Here is a 26,278-nt window from a genome sequence, read left to right as displayed (position 1 = left end):
TTTTAGTTGAAACTTGGTAATCTTTTTTCATTGGATCACATTAGCGCTTTGATTTACAAGTTTAATTTCTTACAAATAATTGTCTCTTAAATCATGTCTCCAAATTTAAATGAATGGAAATTCCGACGGCAGAAAAAACACCAGCAAGAAGTTTTGTCATGTGTTCCTATTACGAAAAATAGCACTCAACAATATTGTAAAATGTAGAAATGTGCACAGTTTGTGTAGGCATTGTACTGTTCATTCTGTTGTACACACCTTAGCCAGTATAATAAATTCAGACATACGACACAAAGATTTAATGAAACAGAAGGACACCGTTGCAAAAAAAGCTGCAGTTATGGTTGTTTTTGCAGAGGATAAAGAATACATGCCTGTGAGTATTGGTGGATACTCTCCATGTGTTTCTACCGTTTGTGATGACCACAACACAACATTTCACCCCCAAGTATATATATATTTTTTTCCTGAAACGGGTGTCTATTAATGCTCTCTATATGTCCTGGTCATTATTTTTGACATTTTAGTACATGTTTGCTGAAATGTTGAATTTGGGGCAAAAACCGTCTGGTCTTCAGGTTAAACACGTCACTGCATGTGAATTTGGCTTTCTGTGAATCTGATTTGACTAGCAGGAAATCATGACGTCATTTCCAGAATCTTGCCATAGTCGCTTTGCCACTGTGGGGTCTACCATCGGCTTAGTCCTGTACACGCCTCTGCAGCGAGTTGAAATAGTAGCGTTTGCAAACACCGTTATATCGTTTTTCAGGTTACTGATTTATTAGCATAGCATTTGGTTAGTTTATTTAGCATAGCTTGTCGTAGTATAGAAATGGTTTTGGTCATAGTTTAGCCACACCACGCCCAACCGTCTCCCCCCTCGCAAGCCCAATGGTTCCTTTGAGCAGTTTTCAAAAGTCTGTGGGGTGAGTGCCGCCCAAGGGTAATTTCATGAGATACCTTGGCCATTTATCAAGAGACAGACTCAAGGGATGCCCAGCTGAAGTTGATCAGGTCCCAGTGTTTGCTCACTTTGCAATTGTTGACATATTCTGTGTTATTTGGGAATCTATGTTCAAGTTGTATTTTTAGTCTAACTTGTTTTGCTTGTTTGGAGGAAATATTCAACTCCGGTTGCTCTAAGGATGCAAATTAGTGGCAGGGTTAGAGTAAATTTATGGTTTGGATTTGCTTGTTGGATTAGGGTTAATGTTCAAATTTGATCGCATTTTGCTAACGAGTTCAATCCGGTGTTTGACTAAGTGTTGTGGAAAGTGTTGCTGGGAAACAAGCGAGAAAATGCAGACATACTGTAAACACACTTCACCATTTGCAGCGCATGCACACTCTGGACTTGACTTCATGCTCAGCGACAGACGGCCGGTGCAGAGGAGGAGATGGTGGAGGACAAAAGACTGACTGGAGCGTGCTAGCTGTAAATACTGAGTGAAATGTCACAAGTGTGAACAGAAGGCTTTCCAGTGAAAGGGGAGATGCTCATTTGTTATGTCACGTGCATGCCCATGCGCTTCTTCATACACGCACACACATTGGGAGCTGGTGCGGGAAGTAATCAAGTACAAATAATCACGCCCTCGCTCACACACAGAGAAACATCAGCCATAATGTAATAGTGGCTCCCATTTGTTTTGTTTATTGGGGGGGGGGGGAGAGCAGTAATTGCTCAATAGTGAGCACAAAACAACATACAATATAGTCAACATTTGTGATGTTACAGCGATGGGGCCACATCAATAAATTAGGGTGGGATCACCTGACATGATCAATTCTGCTTTGCATCTTTTAATCATGTCTTTATTTTATTTATTATGTCACCTATGTATATAGTAAATACAACATGCCCGAGAAACAAAATGACTTTGTGGTGACTACTGGCAGCTAAGCAACCCTCTTAAATGTACACGTTTTCCTGTAAATGTCATTCACCAAAGAAAGTCCTCACATGACATGAAAATAGTACACATTTGTAAATTGTGTCTACATTAAGGCGTTCCTCTCCACCTCCTCGCTGTTCTTACTGCGTTTACTTGAACGTTTGACCGCAACAACGAGGATCAGAACTGCAAACACCAACGGCGGTTGATTAGTTGAGGAATGTTCGAGAATGAGTGGGAGGAGCAACAGAGCAAGGTTGGTCAAACTCACCACAGAATCCCAGAGTTCCCGCCAGGATACCGATGGTGGGTCCCATTCCGTATTTGAAGCCGTGCTCGCCCGGCGCCACGTAACAGTAGCCCAGCTCCGTGCATGTGCACACTTGCACTGGTGGACGGAGAAATAGTTTAGCAAATGATTTTTTAAAAATATATCACCCACTGTACAGCAATAGCATTATTACACAGAAATATGTAAATCGTTTCTGGGTAATTTTGTGCTGTCCAAAAATGACATTGGGTTCTTTGAATTGGTTCAAGTTTTTAAGATTCCAATATTTTTGACAATCGCGTGTAGTGTTTGTGCTTGGGCGTCATCTGTTTTTGCTTTTGTTTACTGCTAGTATGCTTTTCTGAATTTTTGGTTGATTTTCACTTGAAACTACTTTACATATAGAAGGCGCTCTGTGAGAACGATTGCCGACTCTCGATATATTGCATAAAAAAATGAAAGAATATTGTATAAAAAGACAAATACAGCCTTATCAAAGTTGTCAGCATAAAGTGGACACCTATTTCATTACTTGCATATTCTTAGCACTTATATTAAACAAAAATATGGAATATCTCAAAAACTACAGCCAATTTGGAAAAAAAACGTTACTTATTCGTGCTTTTTACGCCTACAGAAACCGATGGCTGTCGGTTCATTTAATAGTGTACATTATTTGGGCATGATTATTGGTGTATATTGTAAGATGATAAGTTTGTTTGGAAACAACAAAATTTGTTTACTGTAAATACATAGCGGGATTGGTACATGGTAACACTACACTATGATATTTTTGTGTTATCCTCTCTCTCCATATATTATAGGTGTTAAAATGTATATATATATTTTTTAATTAATTGGTGAAAATGCTATAAAAACACGCCTAGGAAGTATTTAATAAGGGTATTTTTATGTCACAGATTTTTGGAACGAAACCACCGCGATGAAGGGGATAACTCTAATCATAATTAATCATTATGATGATGTACTTGTTATTGGTAGTAAACAGAGCTGGGCAATCCGTCCCTGGGCCGGACCGGTTGGACCCTCCGGCCCGGCCGGATGCCCATTTTCGGGGCGGGGGGGTGCTGGGTGACAAATAAAAAAAAATGGCTGGACTAAGCATGGCCGGAAGTGGATTTTCGTCCGGCCCACTAATCGGCCCTCATGCGTTTGACGTGGTTGCGAGGCGGCCAAATTTCATCTCAGCCTACTCAATGAAAGGCTTCTTTTTAGGCTTCTTTCTACTCCCGCGTCGGCGCGAGCGACAACTGCCGCATTGATTCACGTGACCGACGCATTGTGCTGTTAGCGACAGGTGTGCAACACATGCCACGCACCCATCAGGAATTGTTGCTGCTCTGATCGGTCCATTATGTCATGATAATTTTTATGAATAAGGGCGGGGGGGTCGCGGCCGGAAGGGTACCCAGGTCAAGGGTGGAGGGTTGCGGCCGGACCGGCAAAAAACGGTCAAGTGCCAAGCTCTGGTTGTAAATGATGTAAAAGTAGCAGTGGTAGAAGTCTATAGGACTCGAAAGTGTATGTGAGTATGTATTTCTTCATAAAACAGAAGAAAGTATATGGCTAAACAAAGAGTAGTTTGCTTCACTGACCCTCAAAGGACTGCGTGACTCCCATCCCTGCATTATCTTTAATGCTGATTGGCAGGGTGAACGTTCGGTCCTCAGTTGGTATTTTCTTCAGGATCAACTTGGCTGTGGTGCCTGGGCAGTACGCAACGTAGGAGCGTGATGGAAGTGCACACAAAACATCGGAAAGTCCACGAATCATTTCAGTACCGTCAACAGTTTGCAGTTCCCAGTTGTGGGTTTTCTTGACGAAGGTGAAGGTGAAAGGCTGCGAGAAGGGGGCGCTGTCACCGTCGTGAGCTCTGATGAACACCGGCTCGGGTTTCTTGCGACACATGAAGGCTTGCGTCTCCGTCAGTTTCGGGATGTTGTCATTCACGTCCAGCAGCCTCACCGACACCACGCGCTCGTCGAACTTTTCAGGGTTATCTGTGGAGTGGATATGACATTTAGACTTCTATTCAATCTAATGAGGACAAGCGCTATAGAAAATGGATGGAGGAACATGAATGGTATTACGAACGAAATACTTGGCAGCAAAACACGATAGTTAGCATAGTGCTAGCTAAAAAAGATCTAGCATAACATCGTGTAAGCGTCACAACAAGTGTGTTTAAAAATGTCTCTGACCCTTCTCGAAGGCAGTGACAGTGACTTCAAAGGTCTCCAGAGTCTCCCTGTCCATCTTGTCTTTGCTCCTAATTTGTCCTGTGGCTGCATCCATCTCCAGCCAGCCTTTGGTGTCACCTTCCATCTTGAAACTGCACAAACACCAACAACAACAGTAACACACGCGAGGCCATCACTTTCTGCACCGGTTCAGACAAAGTCAGAGGAAACAAATCAATACTTTGCTCATGTATGCGCACGTGATGTAGCCAATGCCCAAAACAAGCAGGCAAATCTAAGTGCGAGGAATTATTGATGCCTTGATTGATTTGCACGTGCTGGTTTTCAGGTCAGTCTACTCCATCACGATGTCATAGCTTCTAAAACTTGCACAGGAATTTTGTACATATATACCGGTACACACTTTAGCCTCTGTTCCTCAGGCAACCCAATGACACTCTCATGTCAGTCAGTAAGTATAAGTAACAACCTATGTGACTAACCAATGATTAACTCACTAACTCATTAAATGCAGTGACTAACAATATAACTCACTCATCCACTCATAACGAAACTCATAAAGTCATTAACTACTGGTATGTTAGTCATTAATTTACTCACTCACTCACTCACAAGTCCTTTGCTGTTTGTTGAAAAGATTTTACCGTATCTCTTTGCCCTCGGGGTCCTTGGCCTCCACGGTGAGCAGCACGGCTCCCTTAGTGGTGTTTTCGGGCACAACGACTTCCAGAATGTCCATTGTAAATTCCGGGACCTCGTCCACGTCGGTTACGGACACGGACGCGAAGGCGGTGGATTCGGCGCCGTACTCCAGGCCGCTCATCAAAGGCTCCGGGTTCCGAGCGTCGATCTTCAACTTGTAGGAGGACGATCCCTCGAAATCCAGAGGCTGGAGGCACACAAGGAGTGGATGTATGACAATGAAACGTTTGGATGTTGCCTTAGTGGACATTTAAGGCCACTGACTACATGTTTCCATTGTTAGCATAGAGACTCAAATGGGAATAAAATAAATAACGTGCTAGTAGAATCTTTATTCAGATTTTCCTTTATTTTAGGTCCATAGCAATTTGCATTTCTTTTACTAATTCTCATCCTCCAAAATGCATTTTAAACACAATTTAACACTTGATTGCTATTACATAAACATAACTGTGAACTGATTACATTTCAATAATAATAATAAAAAGGTTCCCATGACAACTGAGCTAAATTACCAACTGCCTGCAATTGTAGCTCTTAAAGGACAAGTTGATGTCCTTTCACAGACTAACTGTGAAGATTCCACATGCAAGGTCCAAGGTTAATTACATTTAATGGAAACATTGAAAAGAGCGGGGAAAAAAAGCTTTTAAAATAAAAAACGAACTTAAACTACGTCTTACGTTCATAAAACTAAGACAAACTATAATTACAGCAAAAATGTCATTAATATATTTCATGAGCTTCCAGGGTTAATTTTGAATATATTTATTTTGGTATTGCTGTACGTCCATTAAGAAGGACAGTCAAATAGTCCTTTGAGAATTGTAGTTTACTTTATTACACAATACTTAGTGACGTTTTTTTTTTTCATCTTCCACTCGACAAATACTCCAGATATTAAAAAGAAAACTAAAACTAATACTAAAACTAAAAAGAACTGAACTAAAGCACAGCATTTTCGGAAAAAAAAAAAAAATATATATATATATAAACTGGAAAAACCTGTTCTAAAAACTAATTGAAATGAATTGAATTTAAAAAGAAATAAAAGTCAAAGCAAAATAAAAACTAACTATAGTGAAAAATCCCCAAATATTACAACCCTGGTAAGGTCACATCTGTACCTTTGCGATGACCACGTGGCCCACGCCTTTTCCGTCCGTTTCCACGGCAAACACGTCGTCGTCGTTGCCTGCTGAGATGTGAAACTCGACGAAGGAGCTGCCGCTGTCCGCGTCGTCGGCATCCGACGCGCTGATGCTGAGCACCGTTTGTCCCACGGCGGCGTCTTCGGCCACCGTGTAGCTGCCGTACTGCACGACAACAAACACAAACGCATAACAACCCAAAAGTCAACAATCTGGTCTGGCACCTGGGAGTAACCCTAAGGCCACCTTTCGAGATCTGCCTGTGCTTACTATGTCTAAATAAGATTGTTACTTTTTCAATCTCTGTCGATGATAACATGATGTAAAAAAGACGTAAATAGAAAAGGGTAAAGTCAGCTTTGAGATCTTCAATGACTGATTGAGATCCTAAAACTAAATTAAAACTATTAATCTTGAGATTTTTTTTAAAACTATTGAAGAAAAATCCATGAATAGGTCATTCCACTGGTACCAAACCACAAGTATGTCAGGTTCCACTGAACTCTCACGCTTATTAGATCAAAAGTAGAGGGCTGGCATTCTGCTCTAAAACAAAGAATTAATCATGCGTCACCTAATGACTCATTTGCGCCACATATATTTGACAGGAAAATGCCTTTTACTTTCCTCTTTAAATACATTTCAAAGTTTGTACTTTTTTACTTTTACTTAAAGCTGAAGTCAACCCAAACATATTTTTTAAGAATATGTTCTAGGCAATCCCCAATAGTTGAAACACAGCATTCTGATTAATATTGTGTTTGTGAAATATAGGTTAAGCAACATAATCCACCCGTTTTTAGCCATCTCCGGGGGCGGCCATTTTGTCACCTCTGTCGACTGAAAATGACATCACAAATGCTCAGGGCTCAGATAACGACCAATCATGGCTCACCTGTTTTCTGAAGCTGAGCTATGTTTGGTCGTTATCTGAGCCCTGAGGTTGTGTGATGTCATTTTCAGTCGACAGAAGTGACAAAATGGCCGCCCCCTGAGATGGCTAAAAACGGGTGGTTTTGCTATATCCCATAAACATTCATCAGAATGCTCTATTTAACTAGTGGGCCTGCAAGGAACATATTCTTGAAAAAAAAATGTTTGGGTTGACTTCCTCCGTAAAGAAGTTGAATCAGCACTTCCACTTTCACCAGATTATTTGACACAAGTATTTACACTCCTACGTTCAGACTGCGAGTACTTTTTCCACCTCTGATTAGGGGACGTGCGTATCTAAGACACTGCAATGATTGTGCGCTTACATCATTCTTCTCAAACCGAGGCAGCTCGTTGTTCACATCAATGACCTTGACCACCACCTTGCAGAGTACACTGTGATCTGAAGGAAAAAAAATGATGAGTAAGTAAGTACCTGTACATTAATACGTACACGTATGTTTGTGTGTGTGCATTACCTGGATCACTGACTCTGACATCCAGGTTGTACACCTGATGGTCTCTGCGCTGTAGCGAGCGCAGCGCTTGGATTCGACCAGAGGCGGCGTCGATGGCGAAGGCTTCGGGCGAGGTGGAGGGCTGCTGGGACATGATGGCGTAGGTCAGCAGGGCGTTCAACGTCTCCGCTTCGTCGGCGTCGTGGGCCATCAGTTGTCCGATCAGGCTGCCTGAAAAGCACAACGGAGATTTATTTATGGCAACATACTCCTTAAGGGGACATATCATGTCAAATTGACTTTTGACTACATTTTGACAATCGACTACAATTTTTCATTAGTGCTACTGGGGGGGGTCACATTGTACCATGCACGCACTTCCTAACAAGCTGCATGAAAAAAAATGCCATTTTAAATATGAACAAAATAAGTGTTATTAATATATTTCATTTTCATAATACGTTTGTCAAGGCATGTACTGTATGCCTTCAATAACAAAGGGATTGAACAATCATAAGATATACTGTGATATTTTTCCCCCCAAGTGCGAAGGGATCTCGTGCATACAAATTAGCATTAAAGGATGGCACAAAACTGCTGAACAGCCAAATACCATAACGTGCAAGAACTCATTTTGTGTTTCCTTCTTTTATTTTCTTTCATAAAAATCAACACGCTCAAAATTGTAATACTATTCACCTACTTTGGCCGGTATGTCATTCCAAATTTGTAAAAAATGATTAGGCCTACTCATGTTGTAGCAGTAAGCAGTATAAGCAGTGCAAGCGCAACCAAGCCATGACTGCCAACTGATGACGAATGGTGATTTTACGACTTAAAACTGTTGAGCTGACCAGGCCAGCCCACGGATAGTGAACAATAATCCCGCCACCCAAATGAATAATAATAATATATATATCTTTTTTTTAAATTTATCAACGGGCCACTTATAGTGTGGTCGGCGGGCCGCCAGCTGCCTGAAGCAGGTATTTACAATGCAAATGAAAAAAACTTCAAATCTCAAATTTGCAGCACGTAAACAACCCGACTGTGGAGGTCTCACCTACAGGCTCGTCCTCCTGCACCTCAAACACACTCTCCTCGTTTTCGCACACGGGCGCGTTGTCGTTCACGTCCTCCACCACAACCTGGATCTCCATGGGGGGATCCACCTGGTTCTGATAATCATCCTCGGCCATCACCACCAGGATGTACTGAAGCAAGCAAACAGAGCTCGAGGTCAAACCTGCCCCGCTCGAATTTACAAGGGTACCTTGACTTAAGAGTTCAATTCATTCCATAACCTTTGTTGATTACCTAATCTAATTACAAGTAATCCCTTACTTCACAACTTGTATGTAGCAGTATATTTCTAATGAGGCACAATAGCTTTAAAGACGTTCACCATGTCCTTCTCCTCCCTGTCCAGTTCCTCAGTGAGCTGAATTTCTCCATCCTCTGTGATGTGGAAGGGGAACCTCAGCTCTCGTTCTTTCTGCGCAAGCCTATAAATGGCGCCGGGCTCATTGGACTGGACCTAAAACCAGACAGCATGATGAGTAATTGCGAAGGTTACGCACGCGAGTGAATGTTCTCCTCACCGTGGTAATGACTCGCGGGTAGGATCCCTCCAGGTGCTCCGGAACGCTGATCCTGCCGGGGTTGACCCACAGGTTGGGCTGCACCGCAATGTGCACTCTGGTGTTGCCGCTCAGCGCCATCTCGGACGCGCCCCCCATGTCGTGGACCTTCACGATTAAGGTGTAGTCCGGGTCCTCCAGGGGGTCCAGGTTGCTGCGCCTCATTTCTGACACCACAGAAGAAGATGAGGGGTAACTCGATTATCAGTGACTAAGTGAAATGGAAGTTGGACGCAGACCTGCTCTCTCCACACAGGTGAAGAAGGGGTTTTCTTCATAGGGGATGGTTGGCGAGGGACAGTAGTTGTTAAATTTTGTTTTGAGAGAGTCAGCGCTGCGGTCTTCTCCTCTGGCGTACGGAATTGTCTCTCGGGCATTCAGCATGCGCTCCCCTGTCACACATGCAGGATCAAGCGGTTGAAAAATCAACATAGTTAGGTTTTTGAAAAATTCACATTTGATTTTGTGTGAAGAGGCTCGCCTCCCAGGAACACATAGGATTCTCCCTCTGCACATTTATCAGTGCTTCCATGAGTCCATCGAAGTGTATAATGTTAGTTTTGGGTTTGTTGTTTTACATGTTGGAAGTATTTAATTGTTGTTAAAATCATATGAAGGAAGATCCATGACGTAAAATTCAGGTTAACACTGTGTGTAATTTTTAATTTGTTAATGTCTGTTTGACTGTTACAAAAGTTGCAAATATTTAAATATGACGAGGTTTTATGATTGTCACAATTTGACCCTTTAAGTTTAGGCAAAGTATGGCCAGTGGACCACCGAGCAGTTACCTGATCAAAAATCCTGTCATATTTGTTGCATCAATCATGATGTTTGATTCATTTAACTAATGGAAGAATTGGTTCATATATTGTGAAAAATAAGGTTAATATATATTGAAATAAACAATTATACATAAACATTTTAAAATGTTTTGTTTATGGTATTGGATAGTTGTAAAATAATTAGAATTTAATTAATTGTAAATACGAAAGTAAAAAAGGTCAATGATTTATTCTTTTATTCTTAAAATAAAAAAACTAAAATAATATTAATAAAAAATTATAATAATTAAAATATTTCAATTAATTATACAATGTATATGTTTTATTTTATTTTATTATCAAAACACAATTTTACATATACATTTAATTAATTAGTTTTGTGAAATAATTGGTTTATAAATATCACTAGATAAATTCTAAATATTACAATTTAAAACATTTTAGCACCATGCAAACAACTATGTGCACCACCTAGTGGTATGTGATGAAATCACTATCTAAGCACATTTCAGTTGTATTTAACTTTTTAATTGATGTTATGAATCATTATTTAAGTACAGTTTTTGTTTCTATTTTCCTCGATTTAAGCACTTAGGCACAGTGTTAATTTTCAAATTTACAATATTACTAAATATACTTGTCACATTTTTGATGAACAGTTGTACTGCATTATAATGTTGGTCAATATCAAGTGTAATGCATCAAGTGTGTCCATGACTCCTTCTTTGCCTTCACGTGCCTCTTGCCTCCAAGTAATCACTCATATGCAATCTCACGCGACACACTTAGGCAGGCTGCCTCCAATCTGCGTTAATCTCGCTCACAAAAGATGAGCTGTGTAATCTGGTTTCACTCTGACACTGCGCTGCCAGATTACGGGCAGAGATAGACAGATTACTGACATTTTGCACTCTGCACGTGAGCCGGCTGAGTGGAGGGCGCTAAAAAGGCGGGCCGGCACCTTGCTCGGTTGTGGAGATCTCTCCCGAGTTGGGGTCCACCTGGAAGAGCAGAGTGTTGTGTCGGTTGGGGATCTGGCTGACCAGGCTGTATGTCAGCTGAGCGTTGGGAGTGCTGGGGTCATCCCGATCCAATGCAAACACACGAGCGAACGGGACACCTGGAATGAGACGTAAAAATTCTTCGTCGATTGGATCGAGGTTCAAAAGGTCAACGTTTGGTGGTCTAGAAGTAGAATGCACACCTGCTGGAGTGTTCTCTCGCACCAAAGCTGTGTAGTAAGTCTGGTTGAAATATGGAGCGTGGTTGTTGATGTCCAGCACATTGATGGTTGCGAAAATGGGCCCCTCCACGACCTCACTGTCCACTAACGCCTCCACCTGAATATCACCACAAACACATTCATATTAGTGTCCAGCAAAAAGTATCCACCGGTATCTATTTTCTGTAATGCTTGGCCTAATTGGGGTGAGCTTGAATATATCCCATCTGATTTTACCAGCTGGAACATAACCCACCTTTAGATAAAGAGAAAAAAAAACACCCAAAAAAATAGATTTTTCCATAGAAAGTTTGCACTGCTGTGCGCCGTTGTGGGTGTGAACACAGCCAACTTTGCCATCCAATGGAAGCAACTCCCATCATTCACTTTAAATTCAGCACAGTGGCGCGCCGTCTACATGGCGGAAGCAGACTCGCTGGAGATCGACGTGCGTAAAGTACATTTAAAAGGAGCTGTAAGAAGATCTCCACAAAGTTAGCTGCTATAAGTGGGCAGTTGGAGACGAGACCACCTTCCGTAGACTCCCGGTGGCGCGTGAGTGGGTGACATAGTTGTGCTGCAGTCAGTGGGGTGCTTAATATTAAATTATATTTAAGAATGATAATAATAATAAGAATGTGTTCAATTAATTTATTTCTACAACCATTAAGAGGGATTGATGCCCGCCGTTGTCCTATTTATGAACGAAATATGATCACATCCACCACACACGTCCGCAAAGCTCACAATCTGTCTGCCTGCCCCTCGAAGGAAATCCACCAAAATCGCATTAGTCCACCTGCGCCACAACTTGTCAAAATTGCCAATTTAATAGAAATCACCCTCAGTCCACCGGAATGCCCAGCAAGGCCCGGCATGGTGTGTCAAATCCCCAAACATAGTCAAATAAACTTGCCACCGGCCGAAAATGAGGATGGAACAGTTTTCACATCTTTATTACGTTTTCACGGGTGCCTGTCTGGGAAAATAGAGCCCTTGGATTTAGATGCTTTTTATCGGGCAATGACGAAATGTCATGTGCGATTTTTTTCCCCCACACTTCCAACTCTTAAAATCCATGAGACATAATTGTATATGTACAATTACCGCAACAAGGTAGTTGTCATTTTGGGACCAGTCCAGAGATTTGTCCAAGTACAGCCAACCGTCAGCGGAGATCTTGATGGCATCGCTGCCTTCTCCTTTCAGCCTGAAAGTGTTCACACCAGGATGGCTTACCTGGAACTAAGCAAAAATGACCAATAAATTAGATTCACTCAAAAAAAATGAACAAATGAATGTGCGTGTGGGTGTGTGCGTGTGCGATACCTGACAGACGGCGTAGGGCACAGGCGTGCCCTCTGGCACATCCACCACCAGGTTCTCAAAGGGGACCTTCTTGCCTTCCAGGCCCGACCCAGCAGCCTATCAAAAGTTGGGAAAGCCAACAGTACACATTGCATAACACTGACCAGTGTTCCTAATATTTTGGTGCCTATTTAGCCACATGAGAAGAAAAAAACAGAGATAATGTAATTGCACAACACTTGCTCACAAGCAGTAACACTCAATCTCATGTTAAATGCGAGTCAACACACACTTGCCACCATTTAAAGAGACTCACTGAGCCTAAATAAAATCTAGTTGTTCTACTAGGCTTTCCCTGACATTTTTTTCTTTACAGCAGCAGTATTGTGTTTGCACTGAACATACTGTACCCTTTGGAACGTGAAATATAATTTTTTTTTTAAATTACAATTTTAATGCATGGAAATTTGTTTAAAGAATAAGTCAACCCAAACATTTTTTTTTCCAGAATACGTTCTATAGAATACGACCTTCTCATTAATATTGCGTTTGTGGAATGTAAGACAAGCAGCAAAATGCATCCACTTTTTGCCATCTCAGGGGGTGGCCATTTTGTAACTTCTGTCTCCTGAAGATGACATCAAAGTGGCTCAGGGCTCGGATAACGACCAATCACGCCTCACCTGTTTTCTCAAGCTGAGCCATGATTGGTCGTTATGCGAGCCCTGAGCAACTGTGATGTCATCTTCAGTCGACAGAAGTGACAAAATGGCCGCCCCCTGAGATGGCTAAAAACGGGTGGATTTCTAATATTCCACAAACGCAATATTAATCAGAATGCCGTGTTTATACTAGTGGGCTTACATAGAACATATTCCGGAAAGAAATTTGGGTTGACCTCTTTAAAAAAAAAAGTTAATATTTGCACTGGTCGTCCACATTTTATGAGACACTGTATACAAACTCTCAGGGGAACTGAGGAATTTATAAAGCCACTAATAACTAGAGTCGGCTAACTATTTTTTTTCTTCTTTTGGCCATTTTGCACTAGTGTGATGTCAATTTTTATGACCAAATCTGTTGGATCTTGGTGATATACTGTACATATGGCCAAATATGACTTCTTCTGTAAACGCCTTTTGACAGAAATTGTGTTTTTCCCCCCTCAGCTTTTAGTTCATTTCCAAAATCCATCAAATAACATAACGTTCAACAACACTTGAACCTCACTTTCTGGGATGTTTTTGTGGAATGAGACGTTCCATTCGTGAGGCCATTTCCAACAGAGACAACCCACTCTAGTTCTCAGAAACTAACGAATGATAAATTGGTTCAACATTTGTTTAGAGTGGCTCCGGGAGGATGTTTTCAAAACTGAAATGGAAAAATGTTCCCCAGCCCTGCTCTGTACTATATTATCAGAACCATGAAACAGAGGTCAAAGTGGAAGAAACAATCTTTTCACTCCAGCTTCTAAACGTCAGTGAACCAAGCAAGTTCAGTTATTGATTGAACCGGCATTACATGGAAAAAGTCGGGCCTTTCCTAGACAGCCCTCCCTAAGCAAGGACGGGATGGGACAAAGGACACCTTTCGCTTCAATGAATCAGCAATGAGTCACATTTAACATCACGTATGGCTTCTCAGGAAATGGAGTGTGGTTCCTCTCCAAGAGTTTTTTTTTTTTTTTGTGTGTGTGTTTTGACATTTTCTTATGAATATGCAGTGTACTCACAGAGCCGAGCAGGAGTGCCAGAAGACACAGATGCACCATGGGAGTCATCATCACAGTCTGCTGATGAACAATAAGAAGGAGACGAGTTAATACGTAGAGTAAAACATGTTTTCTGTGTAGCATTCAACTGTTTTTTTTTTTTAATTGTACAAGTAGTAAAGAGTCTGGTTTTAAAAAGGGTGAACTCAGGTGGCGTATTCGGTTAGAGTACAAAGAGGCTCCTGAAGAAAAGATACTTCAATGTCAAAGTGTACACGTGCACACTGTGTCTGGCTTGCCTGTTTGTGTTCGAGTCTAGTTGCGTGCCCCCGCCTTCACATTTGCCTTAAACTTTCACAATACATCAAAATGTGACTGATGAAAAAAAAAATGACTGCTGCCTGCTGCACGTGGTCTGAAAATCTACATTGCGCATTGTATCACTGCACTATGATTCCAGTCAACAATTTTTTTTTACCAACTTTTTTTAATCAGAGATGCATGTAAACTTTTCCAGACCACTTTTTTGGCGTTGATTCCAAATACGGCCTTATATTTACTCTACATATTGGATTGTCTTAATAATAATAAAATGTTATCTTTTTCCTAGGGGGAAGTAGCAGAAAATAAAATAAAATAATTTGACGGTAGCATTTACATTTCACAATTACTATGGTACAATTACTTTGACCAAATTTTTTCCTCATGAATATATACGTTCAATACACTTTTTTTCTTTGATTATTTTAAATATAATATATTCCTGACTATCATTATTCTTATTCTTCCTTTTAATCTTTCTATTCCTACCGCCTTGTTAGTGCATCAATTTTGGCCGAATATGTTTCCTTAGCGGCTAAGCAAACATTTGAAGGCTAAAGCTTCGCCTCCAAATGTGCATCAAACAGACACTTCATTAGGTACACCAGCACAATGTGAAAGTATCAATACAAGAGCAATATGAGAGGTACACTGAGAGGTGTACCTAATAAAGTGCCTGGGGAGCATATAACGTGTCACGTATGAAAGTGTTTTGCCTAACGTCCACACTATTCTTAAAAAGACAGCATATCTATTGCGTAATACAACCATTTCGTCATAATACTACAGACACATGAACGTGGCTCAAGTAGTGCAATGAAGGGGGAAGTGACCCAGGTAGACAAGCGTGAAGGTGACATTGAGTGGCGGCTAATGACCTTTTTTAAAGTCACCAACCAGAGACACACCCTATTTAATCAACTACTCAACTTATTTTAAAACTCGCTTCTGCTTTCCGAAGGACTAGAACACAAATGCGACGCTCAAGTATTTTCACTTCCTTTGGCTTACAGCAATGGTGCGAAGCCTGCGGCCCAAAAACATGTACCCCACAAATATGATAATGTACAATAACCATTTGTTCGATTGTTGCGCGATATTAATTGAATACATTTTGCGTGACTTTTGGACAACTTTATTAAAAAATGGAAAAGGTCACTGAGGATATTAAGTGAAGCAGTGCAAGCATGAATCTACAAAAATTGTAAAATACATAAAAAAAAAAAAAAATTCCCACTTGATAGAATCAATAACCTTAGTTCTTATATCCAACATTTGCAAAGAGCCAAGGTCATACTCAGGAAACCATTGACAGCACATGCCAAGAAGGCCTCCACAAAGAACATCAACACACAATCACTTTTTTAGAACAACAAACTTAAATATAAACGTTTGTGGACGAGAGCGGAGGCGACGTACCTTTCTCCGGAGAGATCCTGCCAGTCACTCCGGGTGTGACTGATGTCAATTCTCATCCTGCCTGGTCAAACGTTAACCACATGTTAACCAGCACTCTTTTATTGAATGTAATCATTGTCTAATCAGCAGTGTCACCACTCACCCGCCAATGGGCAAGAAGCAGGAAGGAAGAAACACTGTAAGGAGGCTCATTTGTTTCACCACATGCAATCTCACTTAGGTGATTTAAAGCCAGAGTATTATCACATTTGTCACAGATACAGATAAATGGATATACAAGAGCCATTCATTCATGTGTAAATTACAGTCCTTTTATTAGTCTTTCTTTGCAGAGGATAAAGAATACATGCCCGTGAGCATGTATTTCCTTAGCCCTTCTATGGTATTTTGCATTGTTTGTTAGCATTAAGCTAAACAGAGTTATCCCAAAGCAAAGCTGTGTGGTTGTTTACGGAGTGGCAATAAACATCTTGAAGTCTTTTTTGGTAGAATTGTTCAAACCGCTGCTTGTTGTTACACAAGTGTCATTGAGTTCATTGCCACCATACAGTCATACAGTGCGCGTATCTCAAATGTTTGTTTGCAAGTCAAAGGGCAAAGACGGCTCGCATCTCGAAAGACAAGTCGGGTCACTCCTCTCAGGGCATCGCTGCACAAATTCAACATTTTAAACCCTGAAAATTATATTTTTAGATACTTTAATAGCGTCATTATGTGCATTTGTAATATCATTTCTTTTATTACATTAAAGTATCACTTTTTAAATGAATAGAATGGCCTTTGGTCACTGATTAGCTGGGAGTAATCAGAGTACTGTTAGTTCTTGAAAACAGGACCTCTATTATTGTAGTACAAAACTTATATTCACTTTTAGTAACTTTTTTTCCCATTTTTATACCCGCTGTCATTCTACTTGTTTTTACAGTATAATGGTAAGTATTTATTTTAAAAAATGAATATTTCGCATTATCTTTCTTCACTAACTGGCTGTGAGAAATGACATCATCAAAAGGCATTAGCTAAAATAATTTTTAAAAACACTATATATTGGCGAGGTATTTATAATAACAACACAATTGGGCTAATGCTGCCCAGAAATATTATTACTGTTACCGTTATTTAGTGACTGACAGGGACAAATGGCAGCATTAGAATATAGATGCTATCTTATAGTGGTATGTTATAAGTAAGCATGAATTTTTACTTCACTGCTGTAACTTGCTTCACCGATCGGCTGGGACAGGTAACATGGTTCTATTACCTTATTGCGACGCATGAAGCGTCATTTGCGGCATCGAGTTTCAGTTAATAAATTATTCCCACTTGCTTTATAGTGGCCTACATTTTACACACCAGTTCTCTATGAAGTGCCAAATTGTGAGCCCAGGTTTATTTTCCTGCTTTTTTTGCAAAACCGTCTACACCATTTTAAGGTCATCCTTACTTGAGTGTGAACTACATAAAAACAACAGAAGAACGTTAAGAAATCGTACACACTCAGCGGCATGTTTCTCACGGACAGACTTTGACCTGCACTAGTGCACCGCTTCCTGTCAGATTGTCCATTAGAGGCAATGGCTGATAAGGTGTCGTCAATAGCGCTGTTGGATCCCTCCCGATCGCAGCGGTCACCTGGCAGGTCACCTTGGAACAACTGACCTCAATTCCCTCAAACATCCCTGGTTGATTACCAGGCATATTTACGCGTCTTAACATCGGCGTCGCTCTCTTGCAACATCCTGCGGAGGAGGAAGAAAAAGGCGACAACGTGTGCGAATCCTTAACTGCGCAGCCTGTGAATGAGTCACCGTTTTGACAGCAGCGGGTCCCGTTTGAACACAACCTGCGACCGTCGACACCTCGAAACAAGCGCGTTCAATTGGCATGGATTATATAATAACGCGGGCCAGTATGCGCCAACACCTTCTGTTTGACAAGTTGGGAGGGCCCTGCATGGTGCGGTTCCATATGGAGAGCCGTTTGAGCATTTATTCCAGATCCTTGATATCCAGCACTCTGCCCTCACGATAGGATTGCTTTAAAATCAGGGGTGATTGTGCAATCAGATGACCGACGCAATGTGCATGTAGCACTTCTCCCACACTTATTCGTACAACCGTACGCCAGGCACTGTGGCATTTTCGCTGTACAGGCAGTAAATAACAGAAAAACACCATTGAGAAATCAATCTGTTCAAGTTACGCAAGTTTAGCGAGTGGCAATGTAAAATGGCCGCCGGTGGTTTCATTTTATGCTAATTCGAGTATGCGGCGTTGTGAGTCCATTCATACATTCGTCCATGACTGGGATTCCATGCGGAGGGTGGTGGGAGGGTTCGGGTGGAACAAAATATTTTTTGGAGGCAAGCTGGGCGGTTGGAGGGGTGCTTTATTTTTGTTGTTAAAATATAACTTTTCAACCAAGTAGTGTATGGTTGTACACTTTTGTAGCTTGTTTTAAATAGACATACATTTAAAAAAAAAAAAAGGAACCTCATATTTTTGGGGTGCTGGGATACGTTTTCGGGGTGCTACTAAACTATAGGCAAATTCAGGTTACTAGTGAGGCAAAAACTGCTCTAGTTGATATCTTTGTGCTACTACTAGTACTACTAGTGACATGAAATACTACTAGTCAGCACCTACTCTTTCTCTAATAGTATTAATAGAGCCTAGATTTCAATTTTGTGTATCGTTAAGTTGTTTGCATATGTATTTGATATCCAGTTCAAAGTCCATGTACCGCATGCATTCACTAGCAAAAAGGTTTTGTGCAATAGTAGAATGACGAGTCCTACTAGTCATCTGTTTTATTGACGACTGCATACTGTATGAGATTTCTTCACCCTGGTAGGGCAACATTGGTGTACCTCATGTTAATAGTGAGGCACTACCCTAACCCCTAATACAGCAATAACTTTGGGATACTAGTAGGACAGCTTCATGTTTGTCGTGGGGCACAATTGTCCACCAGATCGAATCGAATAATTGCTCACACAGCCTTCCATAAGTTCTGTGAATGTTACCCTGACAACTTATTCTCTCAGGTTTTTTTTCTCAGCTTTCCCAACAAGGCCACAGATCGGTGTCAAGCTGCGACCCGAATCTCCCGTCAGGCCCTGAGCACCTGATCGCGCCCGACAGTAATTTGATCTTTTCAATATTCACCGTGACATTATCGCCCTGTGACTCATCTGTCGCGTGTTATTTTTAGGGGTTGTCATGTAACTCCATTGTGTCAAATGTGAGTCACACGCTGGAACACACAAAGGAGTCGTTCTCCTGATCTTTATTGAAATAAGCAACACGGGAAACTACTGTACATACGGGTGGCAACATTGCAGGGAATTGCGCTAATGCTGTATAAGCCAAAGATAACGTTTACCTGTCAGAAAATCCCTCATATAAAAAAACTCTCATGAAAAAACTCACACTGAATAAAAAATGTCATATAACAAAAACCTCTCACACATAACTAAAACCATCTCACCTCTCACACCACAAAACAACTCATACTCATAAAAAACCTCACTCAAAAACTTCTCTCTCACGCTCTCTCACTCCCACTCACACATACTTCTCTTTTTAACCAACAAATCTTTATGTTGTTTTGAGTGTTTGAGAGGTCAATGTTATTTTTGGCTTATTCTGCACCTCATACGCTGAAGCTTGCGTAACTATAAAAATACATCATTTGAACACTTGGGACAGATAGGACTGAACGGAAATAGCAAGAGAGGTACAGTATGTGAAAGACGCAAATATGTGGTTACCTGTAGACAGCAATTGTTGCCATCTTGTCCATCAAACTATTCTTGAAGCCCCTCATCGTAGCTATTCATCTTTGCCACAAGCCCACTCCTCGGTCATGTCAGTGTCAGTCATTCTCCTACAGAACCGACAAGTCGTGGCAGGATTTCGACTTGAGCCAGAACGCGACGCTGGGATTGTTCCTGGCCACCATCTTGTCGAGAAAACGCTTGGCCTTGGTGGGGAGGCTCTCCCGGCGGGGGCGACAGGCACGCACGCCACCTTTGGCGTCCTTGGAGTCCCTGCGCAGACGCAGCTGTCGCACGATGCCGCGGAAGGCCTCCCACACGTTGTGCTGCATGGCGGCGGAGGTCTCGATGAACTTGCAGTCGAAGACGGCGGCGCAGGCGCAGCCCTCTGGAGGCGGAATATACAGTGTGAAAAAGAACGGCGGGGGTTCTAGTCAAAGTGTAGTCGGACTCGCCGACGGACGGCAGTTTATAAATTAGAGGTGGTCCGGCCTATTATTTTTTTCCCCCCGGGAAAAAAAGGCGAATAACAGACGACAGAAGGGCACCCACGCTGCAGCCGAATAACGAATGCTCAAATTTTAGGAAAATACCCAGCCCTAATGTTTCCGATTCAAATGTACTCTTCAGATTGTCTGACTGAACACCGTTGTTGGCCATGACAGTCCTCCACCCCCCACTGTAAACAGTTGGCAAACAGAGGATTTTCAATTGAAAATTTTACCACTCCTCAAGTGCTTGCAATTTTAAAGGGCTGGCGCATTGGACCCATATCAACCCCTCCCAGTGAGAAAAGCGTATCAACTGACATAGCACGACCTTGGCACTGAAAGTTTTGATTATAATGGCAGACTTCGGTCGTTCTTGAGAATTAATGAATTAAAATAGCATGAGAACTTGTCTTTTGACCTGTATTGTATGATTCATTTTGAATTATGCTTTTGAAGTCGATGGTTCTTACCGTTGGTAGAAACCTCCCTGCGTCGCACCAGGTCGCACTTGTTTCCCACCAGGATGATGGGCGTGTGCTGGGCGGGGCGAAGGCGGCGCAGGGTGATGCGCAGCTCGGACGCCCGTAGAAAGGACGCTCGGTCGGTTATAGAGTACAGCAGCAGGAAGGCGTCGCCCGACTGCATGTAGCGCTCCTGAGCCCATTCACTGTCATTCTGCAAAACATACGCACATTGCGGATGATCAATATGATGAGTGGATTATGGGCATGAGGAGGAGGAGGAGGTCCGATCACACAATTTGCCCTTGCCCAACATATCGTTAACTCCAGCCCTGGTTTGACTCACCTCTGAATCCCACGTGTCTAACAGAGTGATTGTTGCAGCCTCTCCATCCACAACCATCTCCCTCTCACGCAGTTCTTCTGAAATAATGAACAACAACAACATCCATTATGGAAATTAAATAAAAATCTAATATTTTAAATTACAAAAATGAATTGATTTAAAACTTCATCATTGTGGTTGTGCGAGGCATTTTTTGTGAGCATGAGAGGTATTTTGGTTGGTGAGTGTGAGAGTTTTTTTGCTGAGTGTGAGATTTTTTTTGGGGGGGTGAGTGTTAGGTTTTTTTGGGTGCCTGGCATGAGGTTTCTTTTACTGAGTGTGAGTTTTTGGGGGTGTGTGAGATGTTTTTGGGTGAGTGTGAGTTTTTTTTTTTTTCATGAGTGCTGAGGGTTTTTTGGCGTGTAATTTTTATGCTGTTTGTGAAGTTTTTGGTGTGCATGAGAGGTTTTTTTTGTGCGTGAGTTTTTTGTGTCCGTCTTTTGGGTGAGTTTGAAAGGTTTTTTAGGTGAGTGTAATTTTTTTGGGTGTCACTTTTTTGTGAAAGTGAGAGGTATTTGTTCATGACATATTTTTGGTGGCTTTTTGCCATGCATGAGATTTTTTGGTGCATACAAACCTTTTTGTTTTTTTGACAGTTTTTTGGTGAGTGTGAGAGGTTTTCTGGTGAGTGTTGGGCTGTCATTTTTTTCTGCTGAACGAGTTTTTTGGGCAAGATTTTTATTTATTTTTTATTTTTTGCCGTGTATGTTTTTTGGGGGGTGTGAAAGGTCATTTCGGTGAGCATGAGAGGGTTTTTGATTTGTGTAATTTTACCAGCTTTTTTTGGGGGGGGGTGGCGGTGTCAGAGGTTTTCGGTGCATGTAATGTAAGTTTTAGGTGAGTGTGAGTTGTTGGGCTTTTGTTTTTGAGCGATACTTGGGGGCAGAGAAAATAATTTATAAATATATTTTAAGAATATCAAATAAAATGCTGGAAGGGCTTAACTGGGGCTATACAGATTTCTGACGGGGCTACAGCCCCCACTAGCACCAGTATAGCACCATCCCTGTTTTTTTTTTGTTTTGTTTTGCTGTGTGGGAGTTTTTGAATGAGTGGAGTGTGCCAGAGTTTGTTTGTTTTGTTTTTGTCAAATGTGAGGGGGTTTTGGGGGGGAGAGTAAGGTTTTTTTTTTAGGGGGGGCAGTTTTTTGGTGTGTGAGTTGTTTTTGTGGCTAAAGAGAGGGATTTGGGGTACACGTGAGAGATTTTTGGGTGAGTGTGAAAGGTAAACATTAATGGCCTATAAAGCACCGCATATAGGGCGGGAACTGAGGGCGCAAGTGTTGCGTACCATTTGTAACCTTAAAATGTTGTAACTCGAGGACCACGTGTTAAAATATTTTTTCGGTATGATTTACTCATATGTTCAAAACCACTTCAGTCATATAACCACAAAGATGTTATTAAAAAGCTATCTGTACAGATATCAGTGAAATATAATTCAATGTGAGACATGCAATTTGTTGAATAACTCTTCAATTACCACTCGAAAAAAGTTCCAATTAAAACGAATTGAAGTCTAATGCATTGCTGAGTTCTCACCTCCACACAGCTCACAGTCATCGCTGTCCATGCTGTCGGCGGCCCCGGAGAAGATGCAGGCGAAGGCGGTCTTTCCGACACCGTCGGCCCCGAGGAGCACCACCCGGTACGGGCTGACCGAGTCGGCGGAGATGACCGAGTCGGACGAAGAGGACCAGCTGCCGCGGCTGCTGCTTCCGTCGGACTCTCCGGCGGAGCTGGCGCACGACTTGGATCGGGAGATGCAAGCGGGGACGCGGGCGAGGAGGCTGTCCGGGAGCAGGTGGCTGCCCGTGTCGCAGATGCTCCAACGGTGGATTTCGGTCTGGAGGCGGAGGCTGTGCCGGCGCACGCTGGACATCATTGTCCCGTCGTTAAAGAAAAAACAATTAATTGAAATCAGCTACTGGGTCTTCTTTTATTCACAAATACCACTTTGGTAACTGTTTTAAATGAACTTATAATTTGCTCCCTGCAGCTTGGCCCCAGTCACTGCATTTGCTAGCAGGATTTGTTGAGAAACATGTTGCCAGTGAAATGGAGCGTGTTGTGTCCTCTCGGTGCTCTCAATTAATCCTGCAATGCTTATGCTGCTGGGGTTTCCCTGCATGTTTATATGATAAGGCCCTCCTCTCTCTCACTCAGTCGCTGGCGGGGGTGTAGGTCCACTCTCACGGTGGGAGGGGAGTTTAGATGCACTCTCACACAACACTAATGTACACTAATCGCCCACAGGTCACACGGAGACTCCTATACGTGCATTGAGAAAATGATTACACAACGTATGCGTGAATATACGGGGGCTTAATGGATTTGCTCTCATACAAGACCCGACACTTGCAAATGTGTCTTGCTGTTATTCACAATGAATGTTCTTTTCACACTCGGGTTTGCCAACAAGAAGGGCTTCTGACAATTTAAGAGTTGGAGAGTTGGGGGGTATTTGCGGACTTCCACCTGAAGGGGGCATCCACAGTCCCCCACGGCGTGACTATTGTTAAAAACAAACACTTCACCTTCAGCGATTGTTTGACAGGTTGGCTCACGTCTCTTGTGACGTCACATCACAGTCCATCTACTGGTCTGGAGTAGTTTAAAATTTAACGTATCTGTACGGTATTGTTTACAAGTCTAATCTAATACTCGAGCAGGAAATATTTTCTGCAGCATCCATCATCAGATCTTAAAAACAAATCCAGTATCATTTAGAAAATCTGGCACCTTTATACTGTACTTTGATTGACCACAATTACCATTTAGGTTTAACAGTCAGGATGGCCGAGCGGTCTAAGGCGCCAGACTCAAGGAATTGCTCCTTCCAAACACATGGGAATTCTGGTCTCCAATGGAGGCGTGGGTTCAAATCCCACTCCTGACAGCTTTTTTTTTTTTTTTTTTTTTCCTTCCGTTGGACAAACCAATTAGTATTGTATTTATCTTGTGTATCGTCACACATGTGACTGGGGGGCTTATTTCCTAAATGCTTGGCGAGGGCATCTCGACATCTGCTGATTGTTACTCATTTAGCATTATGGAAACTGAATTAGCAGTTTCGACTCTTGTTTTTGGCTAAAAAAATACTTCGCATACGTTGTTTTCCATCAAGCAAATGGACACACGTTTGTGACATTGTCATGGGTGCTTTGTAAAGCAAACATGCAAAAGAGCTTTATTGAGCTTTGAGAGGAGAATTTAACCTGAGAGATATCACCAGCATGTTGTTCATGGCTTGGAAAAGTACCAGATGCAAGTTTATGAATTACCCAGCAGCACACAGACGCACAAATGAACCCGGGGCCGCTATAATGAAGGTCAATAAAGCTCTTGTGAATGGTGGCACTGATTTGACTCTTTTATAATGTGACAGGGGCAAGTTGCTGACACATAAAGTGGAACCTCTGAAATCCAATTTCCCAGAGGTAGTACATTTCAGATTTAGGGGAAAATATGTTGTACAAAAGAACCAAAGTCAATGTACCGAGTGTATGTGTGTTATATATAAATAAATAAACATATATATATATATATATAAATAAATAAACATATATATATATATATAAGTGAATGTGATGAGGATAAATCATTTCAAACTTTTTTTTTTACTATTGATGTGATCTGCGTGACTTCTACTGTATTGAATACCTGAACTTATACCGTATTTTTCAGACTATAAGGCGCACTTAAAATCTTTTAATTTTCTAACATTTTCATCATAAAACAACTAGAAATACTTCCTGTTTCTGTGTGAGGCTTTAACCTTATTTATGAAAATGTTTTAAAACTGACCGGTTCGTTGATATTGCGCCTAATAATACGGTGCGCCTAATGGTTCATAAACTACGGTAGTACTCTCTTTAATACTTTTTCTCGAAAGATGCTTTTTCCATTCATATTGAAAAAAAAATCGGATTCTAATTTACAGAGCCATTACACTAATTGTGGGATTACGTCTCTTTCTCTGCCGTTGTTTGTGATGTGCAGCGCTTGTGTGTTCTCATCTACCGTGGCCTTCTGCTCTGATCTCATCTGGCTGACAGACGATGGGGGCGACATTAAATCCTTGTTAAGTGCTGGAGCGTGACCAGGGTCAGAGGCATTCATACTACACGTTGGCAGTAGTTTAGACAGATAGCCACATACAAAATGACCATAGTGTTCTGTCCCACATGCTGGGACAGTCAACTTGGGGACAGTACACAGTGGAACCTCTAATTAGCACAATATGTTCTGTGATGATGGCTCACCATTTTATCCCAAAAGACAAACTGTAACGTAAATAGAAACGATGTGTTCTAGGGCCAAGCTGTTACCACATTTATTAATTACACAATCTAAGTAATGTTTTCAATTGTTTTATGTGTAGAAGTACTACTTCCTTGTTAACAAGAGGTGTTGTAAGTCAATGATTCTCAACAACCGTGCCATCAAAATTAAATGACCCAAGTTCACTTAATTGGTCCAATAGTGGTAGCCGTAGGTAATAACCGACTGAAGCAGGGGCGGAGCCATGTGTGGGCCTGGGTGTGCACAGGCCCACCCAGATTGACAGACTGCCCATCCAGTGAGATTCATGAAAAAATATATACTTTAAAATTTTTTGTGAATTATTATTAACTTATTTATGAATTTGTGTTTCGTTGTGTTTTTATTTTATTGAATATTAAGAATGGCCTAATTGTAGTGGTCTAAGGAAGATCTGAACTTCATATCCAGTTTGTCATTTTATTTGAATATACGATGTGTCAGTTGTTTGATGGTTTAAAATTACCCCTATAACAATGCTAATTTTCAATTAGCTCATCTATGGCATTTCCTATTGTATGTTAGCATTAACCTAGCTCACTTCTACTGTATTATGCTAACGATAACGGCAGCTGTGATGAAAGTACATTGAATAAACAACTCGAAGCAAGAACGCTTCACCTCTCCTGTGGAGAACTGTTAGCTATTTGACAGTTATAGAAAACGCCTCAATTTATGCGGATTTTCTTTTAAAAATTAACTGAAAAATGAAATTCCTGAACAATAAACATGAACAGGACGGTTGATGGGATGGTTAATTCTGTTAAATAAGGCACATTGTTGTTTAAGACGTACCG

The 26,278-nt window shown here is 41.5% G+C and overlaps 2 protein-coding genes and 1 non-coding gene across 5 annotated transcripts; 1 reads left to right on the top strand and 2 right to left on the bottom strand.

Moving 5' to 3' along the window:
- Positions 1-1,641: 1,641 nt before the first annotated feature.
- cdh17 (cadherin 17, LI cadherin (liver-intestine)) lies at positions 1,642-16,254 on the bottom strand. Of its 3 annotated transcripts, none has more exons than XM_086038075.1 (19): positions 16,045-16,254; positions 14,326-14,385; positions 12,612-12,707; positions 12,390-12,527; positions 11,265-11,400; positions 11,022-11,180; positions 9,515-9,667; positions 9,237-9,442; positions 9,041-9,172; positions 8,699-8,849; positions 7,657-7,866; positions 7,504-7,580; positions 6,221-6,409; positions 5,036-5,280; positions 4,392-4,522; positions 3,972-4,190; positions 3,786-3,896; positions 2,170-2,286; positions 1,642-2,084 (listed from the first exon to the last, which is right to left on the bottom strand). In XM_086038075.1, exons 2-19 carry the CDS (start codon positions 14,374-14,376, stop codon positions 2,002-2,004), a joined length of 2,604 nt encoding a protein of 867 aa, XP_085894201.1. In that variant the 5' UTR covers positions 14,377-14,385; positions 16,045-16,254; the 3' UTR covers positions 1,642-2,001. The 3 variants fall into 3 exon arrangements, with proteins under 3 accessions (XP_085894201.1, XP_085894202.1, XP_085894200.1); XM_086038076.1 differs by having other exon boundaries at positions 14,326-14,382; XM_086038074.1 differs by lacking the exon at positions 16,045-16,254 and having other exon boundaries at positions 14,326-14,759.
- A 3,062-nt stretch (positions 16,255-19,316) lies between these two features.
- Positions 19,317-23,336, bottom strand: gem (GTP binding protein overexpressed in skeletal muscle). The gene is made up of 4 exons (XM_086038008.1): positions 22,701-23,336; positions 21,121-21,197; positions 20,784-20,988; positions 19,317-20,210 (listed from the first exon to the last, which is right to left on the bottom strand). The coding sequence occupies exons 1-4, from the start codon at positions 23,041-23,043 to the stop codon at positions 19,933-19,935; spliced, it is 903 nt and encodes a 300-aa protein (XP_085894134.1). The 5' UTR covers positions 23,044-23,336; the 3' UTR covers positions 19,317-19,932.
- A 611-nt stretch (positions 23,337-23,947) lies between these two features.
- Positions 23,948-24,057, top strand: trnal-caa (transfer RNA leucine (anticodon CAA)). The gene is made up of 2 exons: positions 23,948-23,985; positions 24,013-24,057. It is a non-coding gene; the product is annotated as a tRNA-Leu (tRNA).
- The last annotated feature ends 2,221 nt before the right edge of the window (positions 24,058-26,278 follow it).

This window comes from Filicampus tigris, chromosome 8 (genome assembly GCF_054856515.1).
Source record: "Filicampus tigris isolate MCC_2025a chromosome 8, RoL_Ftig_1.0, whole genome shotgun sequence".
Classification (NCBI taxonomy): Eukaryota; Metazoa; Chordata; class Actinopteri; order Syngnathiformes; family Syngnathidae; genus Filicampus; species Filicampus tigris.
The sequence above is the reverse complement of the archived record's forward strand: the minus strand, read 5'-3'. Positions and strand labels throughout refer to the sequence as shown.